Below are 19,237 nucleotides of genomic sequence, written 5' to 3'. Positions count from 1 at the left end.
CTATAGAGATTTCCTTCAGGTTCTTACTGCGTTACCCTTGGTTTGGGAAGGAATAAGTGGGCTGATGTGAGTAGAGGGCATAAAAGTAGAGAGCATAAATGGATGTGAATAGAGGACATCAAAGCATGGGAAAGAGAGCAAGTGAGATCTACTAAGATGAAGGAGAGGTATGAGAGAAACAGGAGGGAGTAATCATTTCCTTCATTCACATGTCAGCACTTTTAAGTTTACATTACAAGTTAAGCATTTTCATATCTTATTTGAATCCTCACATCACCACCATAAGGTAGCTAAGGCAAGTGTTACTCCTCTACGCATAATTTTTTCTTAATAAAACAAAAACAAGTAGAAGTTAAAGCTCAGAGAACTCAAACAACTTATCCAAAGTGACACAGCTAACAAAAAACAAAGACAAATTAAAAAGTAAAAAATAAAAATAAAAAAACAAGAAAAACAAAAATAAAAAAGCAAAGTAACACAGCTACTTAAAAGTAAAGCTCAAATCCAAGTGTCCTGCCTTCCAACCAAGGGTTCTTTACCAAATGCCAGAGAAAAAAAGGGAGGAGAAATGGAAGGTGAGGTTGAGGAAAGGGTGATGTGCAGGCTGAGAGGAGGATGCAAAGCTGCAACAGCAAAAGGAGTCCACTTAAGGCACCTGTCTCAAAAGGCCAGGCCTTACCGGAGGTTGTGAGACTTCTTTTTTATTTCATTCCAACACAGATTCATGGCTGATGGTTCCAGAGGTCCAGTGGCACCAACAGATCTGATAAACAGCTTTGGGCTTAGGCAGGGAACCCCAGCACCATCTTGAGGAGGTGCAGGGGTGGCAGCAGCTCTAACCTGGACAGAAACACAGATATCCCAGCACACGGAAGCTGTGATTCCTGGAGTGTGTCACATACAGGTGTGTGTCAAGCTAAGGGTGGAACAAATGTGAATGAGGGGAGAAAAAGGCTTGTCCCAGGATTTAGAAATTTTATCCTCTGGGGATAAGGCAAAGAAAGCCTCTGTACCTCTCTTGGTACATGTCGGTCACATATAACTGCTGACTAATACTATTATTACTATTATTATTGTACATTCTGCCAGTGGCCACTGCCCAGATGGGATTCTGGAAGTACTTGAAATAAGTAAGAAGCTGCTCGGAATTGTCTAATTACTGGTAACCACAGCATTCAAGGGGAGCTGTAGGCTTGTAGTTCAGCATCCCTCCATCTACCTGACATTCCAGAAAAGAAAGCTAAGGGGCTACCCCATAAAGATTCTGAGAAGGAGGAGACCAGTCAGCGAGAGCTATCAGTAGTAGGTGCCCTACTTCCCAAGAGGACCTAGGCCTTGATGTCTCCTCCCCACTTTCCACTCACATTTCCTACCACCAGTGAAGGAGCCTGGAAATAATCTTAAAGAGAACTGCTCATCTTCCATGGGCTGAGGAAGGGCAAGAGTGGCATTTTGGATCCTAATCTCCAAAGGACTCTGTTCAGAGTTGGCAGCTAAGAGGGCAAGCCATGGAGCATGCCAAAGTCTAGCCTTGGGCCCTCAAGCATATAGTCCATCATTTGCTCTCCCTGGCATAGGTAGGGGCCCAGGGGCTATTGCGGGGTTTGGGGGGAATGGTGGTTATGCCAAATAGCCCTTAAGAAGTTAGCACCTACAGTAAAGTTCCAGGATTGCCCAGTCAGTTACAATAGGGGGTGGTAGAGGAAATCTCAGTCTGTGCCACTCCACCCTAATCTACAGAAATCTACATGCCTGCCTGCCTTCTTGTGGAAATAAAATGAACTTGCTAGTGGTTAACATTCTTCTATCCTCCCCTTTCCTCAAACCGTATTTCCTCCCCACAGAAGACTCTCCAGGCCATCTGGGAAACAACTCTTCCCTTTAAAACCACAGCTCCTGGCCACAAAAAGAAAGGAAAGTGACGGAGTGACAGTAGCCAAGTTCTGGTCCTGTGTACACTAGGGCAGCCTAGCCAGCCTCCCTTTACCATCTGGGGCAAAACTCTGAACTCAGATACTCTGCGATCCTGAGCTGACCCTACCTGTGTTGCCTGAGGGTTCAGTTGCAGCACTGGGCCTCTCCATGATCATCCTCCTGCTGGACTCAATGTCTGGTGAGGTGCAGGCAGAGTCTTGACAGGCTCTAAGCAAGCCTGTTCAATGAGAGCAGGCAGAACTGAGCTAGTTCAGGAGGTGGGAGCTGTCACCCCGTTTGTTTACTGACCCCCCAGGAATCTGGAGGGGGCGGCTATGTCAGGGCTTGGCCAGTGAATCAGACCTTTGTCCCTGGGGAATTCTGGCTCTCTCCCAACTGGACCCACTACACCGGGGCCAGGATGGCCCTCCCAGGCTGGCAAGGATGATGGGAGTGGGACTGGGCATTCCATAGTGCTGGGGAGGGGCATGCAGAGGATAGTTTCTGTTGATTTATTTTCCCTTTCCACAGAAGACACAAAGGACTCACTCTGCCTCCAGACCCACCCCTTTCCTGAAGTAGAGGAAAGGGTCAGACCCACTTTGATGGCAAACCTCTGGTAAGCAATTTCCCCAAGAGCTGGCAGGAGGATAGGCTTGGGAAGGAAGTCTTGTTCTTGGCTAAGTGAGCCTCCTCAGAGACAGTGAGGAATGTGTGTGGCACACAGAACACAGCCATGGGATGGCAGGATTGGGAAGCTGGGGCAGCAGAATTCCCCTGAATCTGATGTTCTTCTGATGAGTGCAGGGACCAGAAGATTCAGCAGAGCTCACTGTGTAAAAACAAGGGGGTGGTTTGTCCTGCCTTTGCGAGGTAGAGAAGCATGGAGGAAAAGCAATATCCTCCCAGACCTATCACTGCATTCAGAGGACAGAGGAGAGTGGTGGTCTATGGCATCCCCTTGGACCTCTGCAGGGGACAGAGAGGAAAATGGAATTCAGTAGCTCCCTGCAGGGATCCAGTGTCAGGGAGGCTCCTGTGTTCTGCCTGGGTGGGAATTGGGAGGAGGTTCATTCTCATAAGCCTCTGGCCTGAGGTGAGGGCCCCCCACTCCTTCTGTAACAGACTTGCCTGGGGGAAAGGTTAACATTCCAAAGCTGGGTCCCACCCCTCAGCACTGAGGGAAAACACTTCATTTTCTCCAAAAAGGGTTCTGTTCCCATCCTCGTTTATCTCCCACAGAGTCATCTGGGCTTTCCACAGTTCCACATTGTTTCCATGCTGAAGCCCACCTACAGGAATAGTTTGAACAGCTGCCTGGTCCTTTCTAGTGGACTGAGGTGGAGACAACTGTGGTGGCTGGGGGATCGTGGGGGATGGCAGGGGATGGCAGGCCAAGAGAGGGGAGTGGCCTGAGCTCAGGGCTGCAGCTTCACTTATGCTGGGATAATTGGACCCAAGTCAGACAGGCAGAGTCCTCTGGAGGAGGACTGCCATAGAGTTAGAAACAGCCCCTTGTGACCCATCCACAGCCCAGCTGTCCTGGCTCTGGGGGAAACACCCACAATAAGCTCCGCTCCACCCATGTTATCCCTTCATCTTTTTCAGCCATCTTTAGTTTCCTGACCCCCGCTTAGCTTCCACACTATTCTCCATCCCCCCCCCCCCCCCCCATTTTCCCTCTTCTATTTCTCCCTTATTCTTGCAAGTCCCACCTGCAGAGCTGGAACACAATAGGCAAATATTGCATAGTAAATGAATAAAAATTATTTTCTTTCCCTTTCCCTATTGATTGCCTTCTCCTTCTGGCTTTCATAGCCAAGATATTTGCTTCTCACTCCTCATTTCTCACAGGTTCTCTACCCAACTCTTGGACCTTTGAGACAAAGTTAGGGCAGTGAGTAAGGAAGAGAAACTAGATGGTGGTAGAGAAGAGGGGTTCAACCCCACCAGTTCCAATCACAAAATGAATCCCTTTGGTACCCCTTCCTAGGTAGTGAGGTTCAGTGGGGGCAGTGAGCAAGGCAAGACTTTAGGAGGGGCCACAGCTTCTCAATCCCTCAACCCCAAGAAATTTCCAAGTGTACCCATCCCTGGGGAAGGGATGTATACTTGGGGCTACCATATTGACTCTGGCTTTGAGAATACGTTAGAAGCAGCAACTTCTGTCTGACTAGATGTGGGAAAACAGCCCAGAGAACAGCTCCTATGATTCTCTGGATCTGGACTTTCCCTTATTTTTCTCCTGAAAGTGAGCTTGCCAGCACTCACATCCTCCATTCCAATGGCTTTTCTCCCTCCCTTCCTCCTTCTTATATATTTAGCAGCCACCTGCACCCCCAGAAGTGACTCAGCACTGCAGACGCATATGTGAGGAGGCACTAGGAAACACATGACTTTCTCACATCTCATGGTCTCTGAACCCCAAAGCATTGGAGGGCAACCCAAATTAGGCTTGTTTATGCTTCTCCCCTTATCCAGTCAACTTTCCTGTGGACCTCCCTCTTTGTAAGGAAAGGATGCTGCCCTCTCAAGGTCACTGCCTCTCAGACAACTTCTAACCCCTTCTCCCTCCCCACCCATCCTACCAATATACACAGGCATGTACACACACCACCACCACTGCGCCTCATCCTAGGAGACAAGAGTGAGAAGGGAGGCAGGGATAAATCTCATGAATGCTTACTGCGGCTGAGCTAGGAGCTGCGAGTGAGACTAGAAACTTGAGAGGAAGAGACAGTGGAAAGAGAGAGTTCCCTGAAAAATGTGAAGTATGTCACAGAGAAGGCAAGGCAGAAGAAGGTCCTATACTGCCCCGAAGGATCTCCCTCTGCTGGGACCTCCCTTTAGACCTCCTTAGGAGGTTAATATGGAACTTGCCTTTTCAACTACACTGAGCCCTTTGGCTTGCCCAGCCCAACACTCTTCTCTACCCCATGTTCCCCATAAAAGGCCTCATGAGTGACAAGGGATGGGCCAGAAGGAGGCCCTATACTATCCAAGAGATTTTATGTATACAAGAGTGCCTCTGAGTCTTAGGAAGCATGGACACCCACCAGAACACACACAAATACCATGTACACCCTTTCTCCATGGTCTCTTTTGCTATGGGCCTCTTACCTGAGGCTGGGGGCAGTTGTTTCTGAGGCTGCTGCTGTGATGGAATTGGTCAGTGGCCCGCCACTCATGACATCGTGGGAAGGTATAAGGGCATCCCTGCATGACCATAGATTGCATCAGTACCAAGGCTCATGGAGGTTGAGGATGGTCAGTGAACTCACTGTTGTGTATAAGCACCTGGAAGATTAAAAAGGAGGGATTTTGAGTCAAGTCCTAGAAAAGGCACATGAATCCAGCACTTACCTAGAGTTTAGGAGGCAGGGATGAAAAAGACACTGTGCCTGCCCCTGAGAAGTGCATAGCCTCATATGGATAGAGCAAACATGGAAAAAATAAAGTCCATAAAGTGTTACTTGTGTTAATAACGTGTTTATGGGATGGAGTGAAGGGACAAATGAAAGGAAGGTGAGTTCTAACTGGCAATGTCAGTAAAGGCTTCCCTAGAGGAAATATGCCTGAGTTGAGTCATGAAAGAGAAATATGATTGTCATTAGTTAGAGAAAAATTTTAAAAGAACATTATAAATAGCATGAAGGGAAGTGGATGTGACTCAAGAAGTTGGGCTCCCATCTACCATATAGGAGGTCCAGGGTTCGATGCCCAGGGCCTCCTGGTGAAGGCAAGCTGCTCTGTGTGGCAAGCTGGACCATGTGGAATGCTGGCCTGTGCAGAGTACTGCCCCACACAGGAGTGCTGCCCTGAGCAGCAATGTTGGCCCACGCGGAAAGCTGGTGCAGCAAGATGACTCAACAAAAAAAGACACAGAGAAGAGATAATAAGAGACACAGCAGACCACGGAACTGAGGTGGTTCAAGAGATTGAGCATCTTTCTCCTATTCCAGAAGATACCAGGATCAGTTCCCAGAGTCACTTAATGAGAATACAAGCAGACACAGAAGAACACACACTGAATGGACAGAGAGAGCAGACAGTGGGGGCTCAGGGCTGAGAAAAAAATAAATATTTTTTAAAAAACAGCATGAAAATAAAATGTATGGTGTGTTTAGGGTGACCAGAGTACAAGGTAGGTTCCTTATGGAGAGTCACAGAAGGTGAGATTGGAAAATGAGGCTGTGGACAGATTGTGGCATGCCTTGAATGCCAAGCAAAGGATTCTAGCCTTTATCTTGTAGACCATGGGAAGGCACTGAAGATTTTAAGCAGGGAAGTGAAATGATCAGATTTACATTTTAGGAAGAGCACTCTGGCTGCCTTGTGGAGTGATTCTTCCAGGGGAAGAATCCATTAAGAAGTTGTTATAAGTCAGGCAGGTGTAGCGAGGATGGAGTAGAGAGCATGAATTTGAGATACACTGAAGAGGTAAAATATATTTTGTTTGGTGAGCAAGTGAATGTGTAATGAGGTGAAAGTGTCAAAGGTTTCTAATTTGGGAGTCTGGGTGGATAACGTAGCCAATAGCAAGATAGGGAAGACAGGAGAAGGAGCAAATTTGGCGTGTTAGGACTTGAGCATGATCTTAAGTAATATGCTATGCTTGAGATATACTTAGCTTTAGATATCAGGAACTAAAATTAGAAAGAGAGACAGTGAAAAGTTTTAATGCACAAACCAATTGACAATTGAGTAAATGTACACCAATGTGATCAGAATGCGTGTTGAAGTTGATGTTTGCAAATGAAAAAAAGTGATATCTTTTAGTACTAGAAAAAGGCATGCAAACACTGATCCAAAGGGCAGGAAGTGAGCATCTTGGATTAAATAGCCATCGTTTTTACAGTTTATTCTAGTGGTTCCCAACAGTTTAGGTCTAAGGGCCTATTCTTAAGATCAAAAAATATTTTTACTTCACCCACTCACACCCACAATAGTAGCTGTGCTTTTGGTAGTACCTACTGACAAAAACATTTATCATTTATACATTTAAGGACTTGTGGAACCCTTACATTAAGTACTCTTCCCCTCCTCCTCAGGGGTCCATGGTCCAAAGATTGGGGAGTACTATTGATTATCAGGACTCAAGTGTTTGTGGTCTGAAGGATATTTTATTATAGTCAAGGGCCCTAGAGAGTGCATAGCTCCTCATCCCCAAAAAGACCCAAACATGGTCGAAAAGCTGGGACCTCTCTGATCAGACACCAAAATAAAATACTCATTCAGATTTTTTAAAATGAAGCACTGATATGGACATGTTATAGGCATAAAGATTACAAAAGCCTTGTGTGCAGACCACTTTCTATAGTAACATTTTTCTTTTCGTTGATTACATAAGCAATGCATGTTCTTTATGGAAAAACTAGAAAATATAAAAAACCATAAGGATGAAAATGAAAGTCATGTATAAGACCATCACCCAGAGATAACCATTACTAACAGGTGTGAAACCTTACAGAAATTTTTCTATGAAAAAAGATGCATATGTACTTTAAAAATAATATTGGCATCATGTGATATATATATATACACACACACACATATATATAATTTGTACCCTTTTTTCACTTGCCATTATATCATGATCACTTTATTTTTTTAAAGATTTATTTTATTTTATTATTTATTTATCCCCCCCCCCCCACTGTCTGCTATCTATGTCCATTCGCTGTGTGTTCTTCTGTGTCCACTTGCATTTTTGTCAGCAGCACCAGGAATCTGTGTCTCTTTCTGTTGCGTCATTTTTTTTATTGACTTTGTAATAATATTACATTAAAAATATATATGTGAGGTCCCATTCAACCCCACCCCCCCACCCCACCTCTCCCCCCACCCAGTTGTTGCGTCATTTTGCTGTGTCAGCTCTCCGTGTGTGCAGTGCCACTCCTGGGCAGCCTACCATTTTTTCATGTGGGGCAGCTCTCCTTGCGGGGCACACTCCTTGCACGTGGGGCACCCCTACACGGGGGACACCCCTGCATGGCACAGCACTCCTTGTGTGTGGCAGCACTGTGCATGGGCTAGCTCACCACACGGGTCAGGAGACCCTGGATTTGAACCCTGGACTTCCCATACGGTAGGCAGACTCTGTCAGTTGAGCCAAATCTGCTTCCCCATGATCATTTTTGAATGTCATTAAATATGCCACTAAAACACGATTTCTAATGGTGTCATAGGTGATAGAGCATAGTGGTTGAGGGCATGGGCTCTGGAGTCAGACAGAACAAGAGTCAAATTCACACTGTTTATCTATTAGCAGTGTGACCTGGTACAAGTTAACCTCTCTGAGCCCTAGTGTCTTCATTTGCAAAGTGTGGATAACAATGATACCACACTTAGAATTATTTTAACCATTAAAGTTAATAATGTATTTAAATAACTTAGTACAATGTCTAGTAATAGTACACAGCTTAATAAATGTTTGCTGTAATCACTGTTATATAGAATTCCATTGATGAATATTAACATTGTTTATTACACTGCAATGAATATCCTTGTGTATATTTATGATTCCTTCCTTAGGATGATTTCCTAGAAGGGGGATTCCTGGGTCTACGACAGAAAAAATTTCAGGCCTGTGACACATATTTCTAAATTGCCCTAGAAAAAAAGATTATATCAATTTATACTCCCACGAGCACCATGTGAGAGTGCCAGTTCCGAGCACACCTGCCAATATTCTTATTTTTAAATAAAATTCTTATTTTTAAAATACCTTTGCCACTTTTGTAAGTAAAAATGGCATCTTGAAGATTCTTCTGCATTTTTTAAATTACTAGTGATGCTTAAGTTTTTCCCCCAAATTTTTGGTGGCCAGTTATATTTCTTCTTTCTTTTGTCTGTTGAGATCCACTTCTCTGTAGGTTGTCCTTCTTCCTTCTTATTCCTCTACTGATCTGATGCTAGGTTCATGCTTCACACAACTAAATAAAATAAAACAAACCCAGGAGTTGGAGAATTCACAACTTCTAATTCCAATGCAGGCAGAAAAGGAATAAGCTCTTTCTGGTTCTAGCAAGACTATCCCCTTCTATGTCTGGACTTTGTCATGACCTCAAGTCATCCTACCTCTCTAGTCCTTTGTTTACTAATCTGTAAAATTTTAGGAATCAACTAGATTGTGTGTAAGGGTTGCCAAGCACCAAAATGCTATCACAAAATACTATCATTCCCTGTATTTGTATAGCATGCTCTTGTAGCCACTGTCTTGTAAGGCTGTCCCAGCAAGAATTATGATCCCATTTTACAGATGAAGATGCTGAGACACAAGTGAACCCAGGACTCCTGACTCCTGAGCCAGTGCTCTTTCTTCTACAAAAAGATTCTTCTGCCTCTCTATATATTTCCATCCTGCCCCAAAGTACTAACTGCACATAGTGATTCTTTTCCTTTCCCTCCTTTTAATTTTGCAGAGACTTTGAAGAACTTAAGAAGAATCAGGGGAAGTAGTTGTGGCTCAAGTGACTGAGCTCCCGCCTTCCACATGGGAGGTCCTGGGTTCGGTTCCTGGTGCTTCCTGGACAAGACAAGTAAGACCGCAAGCTGGCACAAGGGCAGGTGCTGCAAGCTGGCACGACGTGCAGGCACAGCAAGCTGATGCAACAAGGAGAAACAAAGAGGAAAGACAATGAGAGACACAACAAAAGCAGGGAGCTGATGTGGCTCAAGTGATTAAGTGCCTCTCTCCCACATGGTAGGTCCCAGGTTTGGTTCCTGGTGCCTCCTAAAGAAAAGATGAGCAGACACAGAGAATACACAGCAAATGGACACAGAGAGCATACAGCAAGTGCTAATAACAAGGGGGGGCAATAAATACAAATAAATAAATCTTTAAAAAAAGAGAGAGCCCAGGAATGGTGCCGCACACACGGAGAGCTGACACAGCAAGATGACGCAGCCAAAAGAAACAGAGATTTCTGTGCCACTGACGCCAAACAGAAGTGGACAAAGAAGAACATGCAGCAAATAGACACAGAGAACAGACAACTGGGGTGGGGGTGGGAAGGGGAGAGAAATAAATAAATAAATCTTAAAAAAAATAAAAAAAATTAAAAAAGAGAGAGAAGAACCAGACTTATCAAGTAAAAGAAATAAGACAGAAAAACAAAAAAGTATAATTTAAGGGAGAAAGTGACTCTTTATGTGAGACACTGAAATCATGCTATGAGAGATCACAAAGGAGGAAATGTTCACTTCTAGTTGGAGGAATTTAAGATGTATTCATGGAAGAGATGCTTTTGAGCTAAGGTGAGAGAGATTTTGACATATGGAATGACAAGGAGAGTGCTTTTTGAGTGGAAAAACTCATTTGCGCTCTCCCCTAAACATCCTGCTAGATACCAAGCCATGGCTGCTTGCTACTAGAAAGACTTTTTTCCTTGTTCTCAAAGCCACACACAGGCCCTTCCAGGAAAAGTCAAGGGGAAGAAAAAAATTTTTTCTCTGGGCAAAAATAAGAGCTTTTGAAACATGTGGGAAATAATGGGATTCCTACATCAAAGCAAGATCAATGGGCTCATGGAAGATGTTGTGGATTGAATCATGTCCCCATCAAAAGGCTTTTTCAGATCTCAACCCCTGGTCATATGGGTGTGAACCCAATTGTAAATAGAAATTTCAAAGATGGTATTAGTTACGGTATGCCCAAACTGAATGAGGGTGGCCTTAATCCAATATGGATCATAATTGTTGCTGGGACAGCCTTACAAGACAGTAGCTACAAGAGCATGCTATACAAATACAGGGAATGATAGTATTTTGTGATAGCATTTTGGTGCTTGGCAACCCTTACACACAATCTAGTTGATTCCTAAAATTTTACAGATTAGTAAACAAAGGACTAGAGACGTAGAATGACTTGAGGTCATGACAAAGTCCAGACATAGAAGGGGATAGTCTTGCTAGAACCAGAAAGAGCTTATTCCTTTTCTGCCTGCATTGGAATTAGAAGTTGTGAATTCTCCAACTCCTGGGTTTATTTTATTTTATTTAGTTGTGTGAAGCATGAACCTAGCATCAGATCAGTAGAGGAATAAGAAGGAAGAAGGACAACCTACAGAGAAGTGGATCTCAACAGACAAAAGAAAGAAGAAATATAACTGGCCACCAAAAATTTGGGGGAAAAACTTAAGCATCACTAGTAATTTAAAAAATGCAGAAGAATCTTCAAGATGCCATTTTTACTTACAAAAGTGGCAAAGGTATTTTAAAAATAAGAATTTTATTTAAAAATAAGAATATTGGCAGGTGTGCTCGGAACTGGCACTCTCACATGGTGCTCGTGGGAGTATAAATTGATATAATTTTAAAAATATATGTAGGACAGGGCAGATGGCCCCTCTTTGGAAATGGTGTTTATGTGTGATGAATCTGGACTCAGATGGGATCTCCCTTCATAAGACTTTCATGCTAATGTGCTGGAGGTACAGTTAATGTTGGGGTTTAAGATATATTTAGGGGATTTGAATCTCTGGACTGACAATGTGATAGCCAGATCCTGAGCCTCAACAGACTCCAGCACCTACAATCTGATTTATTGGACTTACCACACTCAGCTAAGATGGAGGTGAAGAAGGACAACCACCACACCATGGAGCCTAGAGTGATTACAACTGAAAATGGGAGGATTGCATCCAGCATCCAGGTGGAATCTGAGCCTCCTCTTGACATAAAGGTGCAATGGACACAACCAATCCAGTGTCCACATAGAAGAGGTGGCATTGGATTGGGAAAAGTGGACATAATGGACAAAGGGTATGGGGAAAGGCAGGAAGAGATGAGAGGTGGAGGCGTCTTTGGGACATGGAGATGCCCTGGATGGTGCTTCAGAGGTAATCACCGGACATTGTAAATCCTCACAGGGCCTACATGATGGAATAGAGGAGAGTATGGGCCATGATGTGAACCAATGTATATGAGGTGCAGAGGTGCCCAAAGATGTACTTACCAAATCCAATGGATGTGTCATGATGATGGGAACGAGTGTTGTTGGGGGGGGGAGAGGGGGGGGTGGGGGGGTGGGGTTGAATGGGACCACACATATATATTTTTAATGTAATATTATTACAAAGTCAATAAAAAATAAAAAAATTAAAAAAAAACAAAAAAACAAAAACAAAAACAAAAAAAAACAATAAAAAAAAAATATATGTAGGATATAATTAAATATCAGGTATTATCAGATATATCAGGACAAGGTATGGACCTTGTCATTTGTTTTAGTTTTCTAGCTGCTAAAAGAAATACTATACAATGTGTTGGTTTAAACAATGAGAATGCATTAGCTCACAGTTTTGAGGCTAGGAGAAGCAAAATTTATATGTCAGCAAAGCGATACTTTATCCCTGATTATTGTGGTGTTCTGGGGCTGGCTGCCATAATTCTTGGTCCTTTGCTCTTCTGTCACTTGGCTATATAATGGCAGAATCTTCTCCTTTCTGTTTCATGTTCTCCTTTGACTTCCAGCTTCTGGCTGCTCCTTGTGGCTTCTTTTCTGTGTCCAGTTTCCTTTGCTTATTAGGACTTGTGTGTCTCCACAGCCCTCAGGAGCATCAGTACCTGGGGTTGAATCTACTTTGACTGTCTCTGGGATCCTGCTGAGAGATGCACATAAGGGCAACCCCTTTGATGACCTCCCGACTCATTTTGAAGTCTCTTAGCCATAAAAACTCATTTGACTTTACCACTTCCCTCTTTTATTCAAGGTCTTTTTCTAGTTGCATCTCTAGCTGGTAATTGGTAGTAATCCCTCGGCACCAGGGAGGCTCATGCCCGGGAGTCATGCCCCACACTGGGGGGAAGGTAATGCATTTACATGCTGAGTTTGGCTTAGAGAGTGTCCACATTTGAACAACATGGAGGCTCTCAGAAGGTAACTCTTAGGCACCCTGCAGCTCTAGGCCTAGTTGAAATTTCAAGCACACAGGTTCATAAGCATAGTCATCAGTATCAAAGGCCCATCACTGGACCATCCTTCCTCATTGGGGTTTGCCCTTGCACTAGGAGGATTGTTGTTGCTCCACTGGGGAGTGCAACACAGTTCCCCGGAATGGGAAGTCAGCACTGCCTCAGTTGTTGTGTGAAACTCTACCCACTATGTCAATACCCAACGAACATCTGAACATATCTATATACCTTATATGCATGCCCTGGAGAGCCCCCTCCCACCCATGCATCCCCTATCAATGACATACCACATCAGTGCTCCTCCCCTGCCGTAGCTGAATCTCTCTGTGATCTAAAACTTCTTCAGTAATGAAGTCTAATATATTGCCAAATTCAATTAATTGGAAAATGAAATAGTAATGGTAGGTTTAAAAGATTAGAAATAGAATACATAACAATTTAGAAAAACTAAGATAAAGTAAAAAGTAAATTGGGGTATTAAATAAATGAAAATTTTTAACACATTGCTAGGCAAGAAAACTCAGTGAAAGTTTCCTGACTTAATTTGTTGAATTGAATTCCAATTAGGTAATATACAGGTCTGATTTTTTTGCATAGCTAAAAATTGCAAACAACCAATATTCCTTTACTAGGGGACTGATTAAATAATGGTCTATCCATACAATGGAATTCTTTTTTCTTTCAGTAAAATGCTATTTATTCCAGCTATAAGTAAGGTTTGTGAAGCATGAGGCATGAACAAGCCTAAAACATTTTGCATAATTAAATTGGCAGAAGTTTTTGATAACATTGTGGAAGTGGGTATTGACCATACAGTTATAAAACATAAGGCAGCATCCAAATGAACTATTGTATGTACAGTCCATGTGATTTTGTTTTCGTGTAGAAAATACTCAAGCATGTTAAAATCTTTCATGTACAAAGAAAAGAATATATGATAATCAGGAAGCCCCTCAGTTAGCAAGGAGAGGCTTAAGGACGCATATGATAACATTGTGAGTGGAGATACAATGGAATTCTATACAGATATTTAAAAGAATAAAGAACTTTTTATGCATCAATATGGAATGATCTCTTAAGATGTATTTTTGGGAAGCAGATGTGGCTCAGGAAACTGGGCTCCCACCTACCACATGGGAGGTTGCTGGTTTGGATCCTGGTACCTCCTAAAGAAGACAGTGAGCTGGCATGATGGGTAGGCATAACAAGCTGACACAACGAGACACAAGAAAGAAAAGCATGATGAGAGACAGGACAAAGCAGGGAGAAGAGGTTTCCGGTGCCTCCTAAAGAAAAGAGTGAATTGATGTGACGGGAGGGCGCAGCGAGCTGGTGCAAGAAGATTACACAATAAGAGACACAGGGAGGAAAAATCATTATGAGAGACACAACAAAGCAGGGACTGGAGGTGGCTCAGGTGATTGGGTACCTCCCTCCCACATCGGAGGTCCCAGGTTCGGTTCCCAGTGCCTCCTAAAGAAACAACATAATGCACTTACATGCTGAGTTTGGCTTAGAGAGTGGCCACATTTGAGCAACATGGAGGCTCTCAGGAAGTAACTTTTAGGCACCCTGCAGCTCTAGGTCTAGCTGGCTCAGAGCTATTCCATGCCTGGAACTGGAAGTTCTACCTCCCAAAAACAGGGGAAGAAGAGACAGTTGGACACCACCTTCAGCTACTGATTAGTAAATTTGCCTGGCTAAAGTATAATCCTAAGAAAAGCTAAGGTTTGAAACCGCCTAAGTCATAAACAGGCCAGTAACCACCATTTTAACTCTGCTCCTGGCATGAGGGGAAGGGAGGCAGACTGAAAAAGTGCTGGTAGGGACCCGCTGCTTTCCATCCAGATCATATTGCAGCTATAGCCTAAGCTCCAGCCCTACCTCTAGCAGGGAGGAAGCTGGGGGCCCTGGGCCAGCCTCTCCAGGAAACTACAGGCCATGCTGCAGAGGCCAGTGATCATCCTACTCTGGCAGCATAAGCCGCCTCAGGAGCTATTCTGTGGCTGGAGCTGGAAGCTTCATTTCTCAAAAACAGGGAAGCACTTTAACTACTGATTAGTAAATTCAGCTGGCTAAAGTATAATCCTAAGAACAGGTAAAATTTGAACCTGTCCAAGTTGGAAAGAGGCTGGTAGCTGCCATTTTGACTACACCCCTGGCATGAGGGAAACCCAGGCTGATTAAAAATCGCAGTGATGGTAGGAACCGGCTTCTTTCCACCCAGATTGGATTGCAACCCTAGCCTAGGCTTCAGTATCAACTCTGGCAGGGAGAAAGCTAGTGGAACCTGCACCAGCCTCTCCGAGTAACTGCAAGTACATTCAGCTGGCACATACTGAATAGTGGAAAATCTGCCAGGGCAACTGTAGTCATTTAGAGCACTGTCCATACCTGCAGCTCCATCCTTGCCCCAGGCAGCAGAGAAAGGGGCTTGAAGCTTCATCAGTCTCTCCAGGCAACTACAGTCCAGGCCTGCATGACTTGGATTATTATACATGGCTGTGGCACTGTCCCTACTCCTGTCAAAGGAGAAAAGTGGGAGAAGCTTTGTTGGTCCCTGGGGGCAATGTGGGCATCTTGAGCCTCCACAGTTTACTGCACCAACTACATCCTCCACTCCTACTATACAACCAACAAGGGAGAAAGGGCAAGAAAGCCCTAAACTAGAGAGAGAAACTGCACCCAGAATAAATACATCTAGTAAGCCAGATGTCAAGATGTCAACAAAAAATTATAATCCATACAAAGAACCAGGAAGATATGGCCCAGTTAAAGGAACAAGATAAGCCCCCAGGTGACATAAAGGGGTTGAGAAAACTAATTATAGATATTCAAACAAATCTCCTTAATAAATTCAATGAGATGGCTAAAGAGATTAAGGATATTGAGAAGAACAAGGTGAGCACAAAGAAGAATTTGAAAGCATACATAGAAAAACACAGATCTTATAGCAATGAGAGGGGCAATGAATGAAATTTTAAAAACACTGGAATCATACAACAGCAGATTTGAGGAGGCAGAAGAAAGGACTGGTGAGCTTGAAGAATGGCCTCCAAAAGTGAACATACAAAAGAACAGATAAAGAAAAGAATGGAAAAACTTGAACAAGGTCTCAGGGAATGAAATGACAGCAGGAAACATGCAAAGAAATGTGTCAAGGGTGTCCCAGAAGCAGAAGAGAAGGGAAAAGGGGCAGAAGGGATATTTGAAGAATAATGGTAGAAAATATCCCAACTCTATTGAAGAACATAGATATCCATGTCCAAGAAGCACCACATACTCCCATCCAAATAAATCCAAATAGAGCAACTGTGAGACACATACTAATCTGAATTTCAAATGCCAAAGACAAAGAGAGAATTCTGAGAGCTGCAAGAGAAAAGCAATGAATAACATATAAGGGATACCCAATAATATTAAGTGCTGATTTCTCATCAGAAACCATAGAGGCAAGTTGACAGTGGTATGACTATTTAATATACTGCAAGAGAAAAACTGCCAGCCAAGAATCTTATATCCAGCAAGACTGCCTTTCAAAAATGAGGGCAAGTTTAGAATATTGACAAACAGAAACTGAGAGAGTTTATAACAAAGAGACCTCCTTGCAGGAAATACTAAAGGGTGTGCCACAGTCTGAAAAGACAGGAGAGAGAGGCTGGGAAGAGAGTCTAGCAATGAAAATTATATCAGTAAAAGCAACTAAAAATCTCCAAAGAGTGTTGAAAATAACATATGACAGATAAAGCCCAAAGGTCAAAATGAGTGAAATAAGAACTGCCTTTACAGTAAACATTGAATGTTAATGAATTAGACTCTGCAATCAAAAGACACAGACTGGTGGAATGGACATGAAAATATGAGCCATCTACATGGTGTTTGCAAGAGACTTACCATAGAACCAAGGATACCAAAAGATTGAAAGGGAAAGGCTGGGGAAAAAATTTCATGCATGCAATAACCAAAAAAGAAAAAGAAAACAGAGTAGCTATACTTATATCAGATGAAGTATACTTTAAAAAACAATAGTAATGTGCAATTTGAGGAAGAAGTCAGTAAAAAAATCCTTTTACAACAGTGACTAAAATAATCAAATATTTAGGAATAAACTTAACCAAGAATGTAAAGCACTATTATTCAGAAAACTACAGTGAATTGTTAAAAGAAATTTTAAAAAGACCTAAATAATTGGAAGAACATTGCATGCTCATGGATTGGAAGACTAAACATTAAGATGTCCATTCTAACCAAATTGATATACAAATTCAATGCAATCCCTATAAAAATTCCACCAGAATTTTTTAAATAAATGGAAAACACAATTATCCAATTTATTTGGAAGAGTAAGGGGTCCAAAATATCCAGAAACATCTTAAAAAGGAAAAGCAAGGTTGGAGGACTCACACTTCTGGATTTTAAATATTACCTACCTACAGTGGTAAAAACAAAAACAAAAACCCCAGCATGGGACTCGCATAAAGACAAACACATAGACCAGTGGAACTGAACTGATGGCTCATAAACAGACTCTCACATGTATGGTGAAGTTATTTTTGACAAGCCTGTCAAAACCACCCAGCTTGGGCAGAACAATCCATTCAACAAATGGTACTGGGGAAACTGTATATCCATAGGCAAAAGAAAGAAAAAGGACTCCTATCTTACACCTTATAAAAAATTAACTCAAACTGGATCAAAGACCTAAATATAAAAGCAAGAATCATAAAGCTTCTAGAAGAAAATGTAGGAAAACATCTTCAAGACCTGGTGGATTCTTAAAGGAGATAAGAGGAGGACTGAGATGAACTACTGATGTTTAATATATGGCAGAGTATGGAAAAAGTATGTCAAATGTATGCTATGGACCATGGTTAGTGGTAATAGTCTGATGCTATTATTTCACAATCTGTAACAAATGTTCCATCATGTTGTGGTGTGTTGATGAAAGGGTGTTGCATGGGAGTTCAGCAGGCGATCATGATTATAAGTTCACAACTTCTGTAATAAAAATATTTTAAAAAAATAATAGGGCGGTTTGGGGGAAATATACCAATGTGAATGTGAGATATGGACTATAATTTGTATTAAGATTTTGAAGATATTCTTTCATAATTTGTAGCAAATGTCTCACAGTGGTATGGGGTGCTGGTGGTGGGTTGATGTGGGAAACCCCTGTATGATGTTATGCATGTTGGCTTTGTAGGTTCACAACTTTTACTATACACTTATTGTTTATGTATGTTCATGTATGAATGATATAAAAATAATAAAAATAATAATGGGGTGGGTTGGGGAAAAAATACACCAAATGTAAGATACTTTGGTTGTAGTAGTGTTTTGAGGATGTTCTTTCATCATTTGCTAAAGATGTTTCACAGTAATGCAGGGTGTTGGTGGTGGGGTGAGGTGTGGGAGCCCTGTATGATGTTATGCATGTTTGTTTTATAAGTTCACAACTTTTACTATACACTTATTGTTTATGTATGTTCATGTATGAGTGATATACTTCAATAAATTTCAGTTATGAGAAGCAGATGTAACTCAAGTGGTTGAGTGCTAGCTTCCTATATACGACATCCTGGGTTCAATCCCTGGCCCTGTACCTCAAAAAACAAAAAAAAAAACAGTCAAACAAACAAAACAACTGTTACTTTACCCCTCCTTCCCCATTCCCCACTAAAACGTCATGAAGGTCTTCAGCTGTTATATGGAAAGACTTGTGTGGCAACTTTACCGTAGCCAAACAAATAGTAACACTTAAAACTTACTCTACATGAAGTTGTATATATATTAACTAAGTGCTTAACACATATTAACTCGTTTATTACTCACTAAAACCTTATGAAGTAGTTACTATTCTTATCTTTATTGTATAGATAAGAAACCAGAGGCATAGAGCCATTAAGTAACTTGTTTTAAAGTCATATTTTTATTATGTGGCAAGGAGCTGGGATTTGTACACAGATAGTTGTATCCCAGAATACACATTCTTCACCATTACACTATTCTGCCTTGGTAAATCCTAGAACCCAGGCTGTGAGACATTGTAGTCACTAACCCCTATGAAATGGAGAAGATATTTGGCTATGGCCTACTCCGTGGGAGCCCAGGCACTGACTCAGTTATGCCACTACTCAGGTAAGACACAAACAAGCAATTAAGAACCAACAAGATGCAGATGAATCTGGGGCCTGTGGAAGCATCAGGCTGGAAAACCCTGCAAAGCACTTAAATGGCCTTTCTAGGGTATATGAGAAGTAAAATTCTGGTTAATTCTTGTAGTTTGTACTCAGAGCTTCTTCAGTGCAAGTGCTTTATAAATATTTTTTGAATGGATGAGTAAGCTCTTTACACCTAAAACCTGGAGAAGCCTATGAACCTATCCTACAAAAATCATTGCAGAGGT

At 42.3% G+C, this 19,237-nt stretch overlaps 1 protein-coding gene across 2 annotated transcripts in view; it reads right to left on the bottom strand.

The window, feature by feature from the left end:
• DRP2 (dystrophin related protein 2) overlaps positions 1-19,237 on the bottom strand; it is a 58,801-nt gene that overhangs the window by 29,173 nt on the left and 10,391 nt on the right. For both annotated transcript variants that reach the window (XM_058291614.2, XM_058291613.1), the window contains exons 2-3: positions 5,035-5,211; positions 680-840 (exon numbers count right to left, since the gene is read on the bottom strand). In XM_058291614.2, the coding sequence (XP_058147597.1) occupies positions 680-840; positions 5,035-5,151 (278 nt within the window). In that variant the 5' untranslated portion in view covers positions 5,152-5,211. The remainder of the gene's footprint in view (positions 1-679; positions 841-5,034; positions 5,212-19,237) is intronic.

This window comes from Dasypus novemcinctus, chromosome X (genome assembly GCF_030445035.2).
Source record: "Dasypus novemcinctus isolate mDasNov1 chromosome X, mDasNov1.1.hap2, whole genome shotgun sequence".
Classification (NCBI taxonomy): domain Eukaryota; kingdom Metazoa; phylum Chordata; class Mammalia; order Cingulata; family Dasypodidae; genus Dasypus; species Dasypus novemcinctus.
The sequence above is the reverse complement of the archived record's forward strand: the minus strand, read 5'-3'. Positions and strand labels throughout refer to the sequence as shown.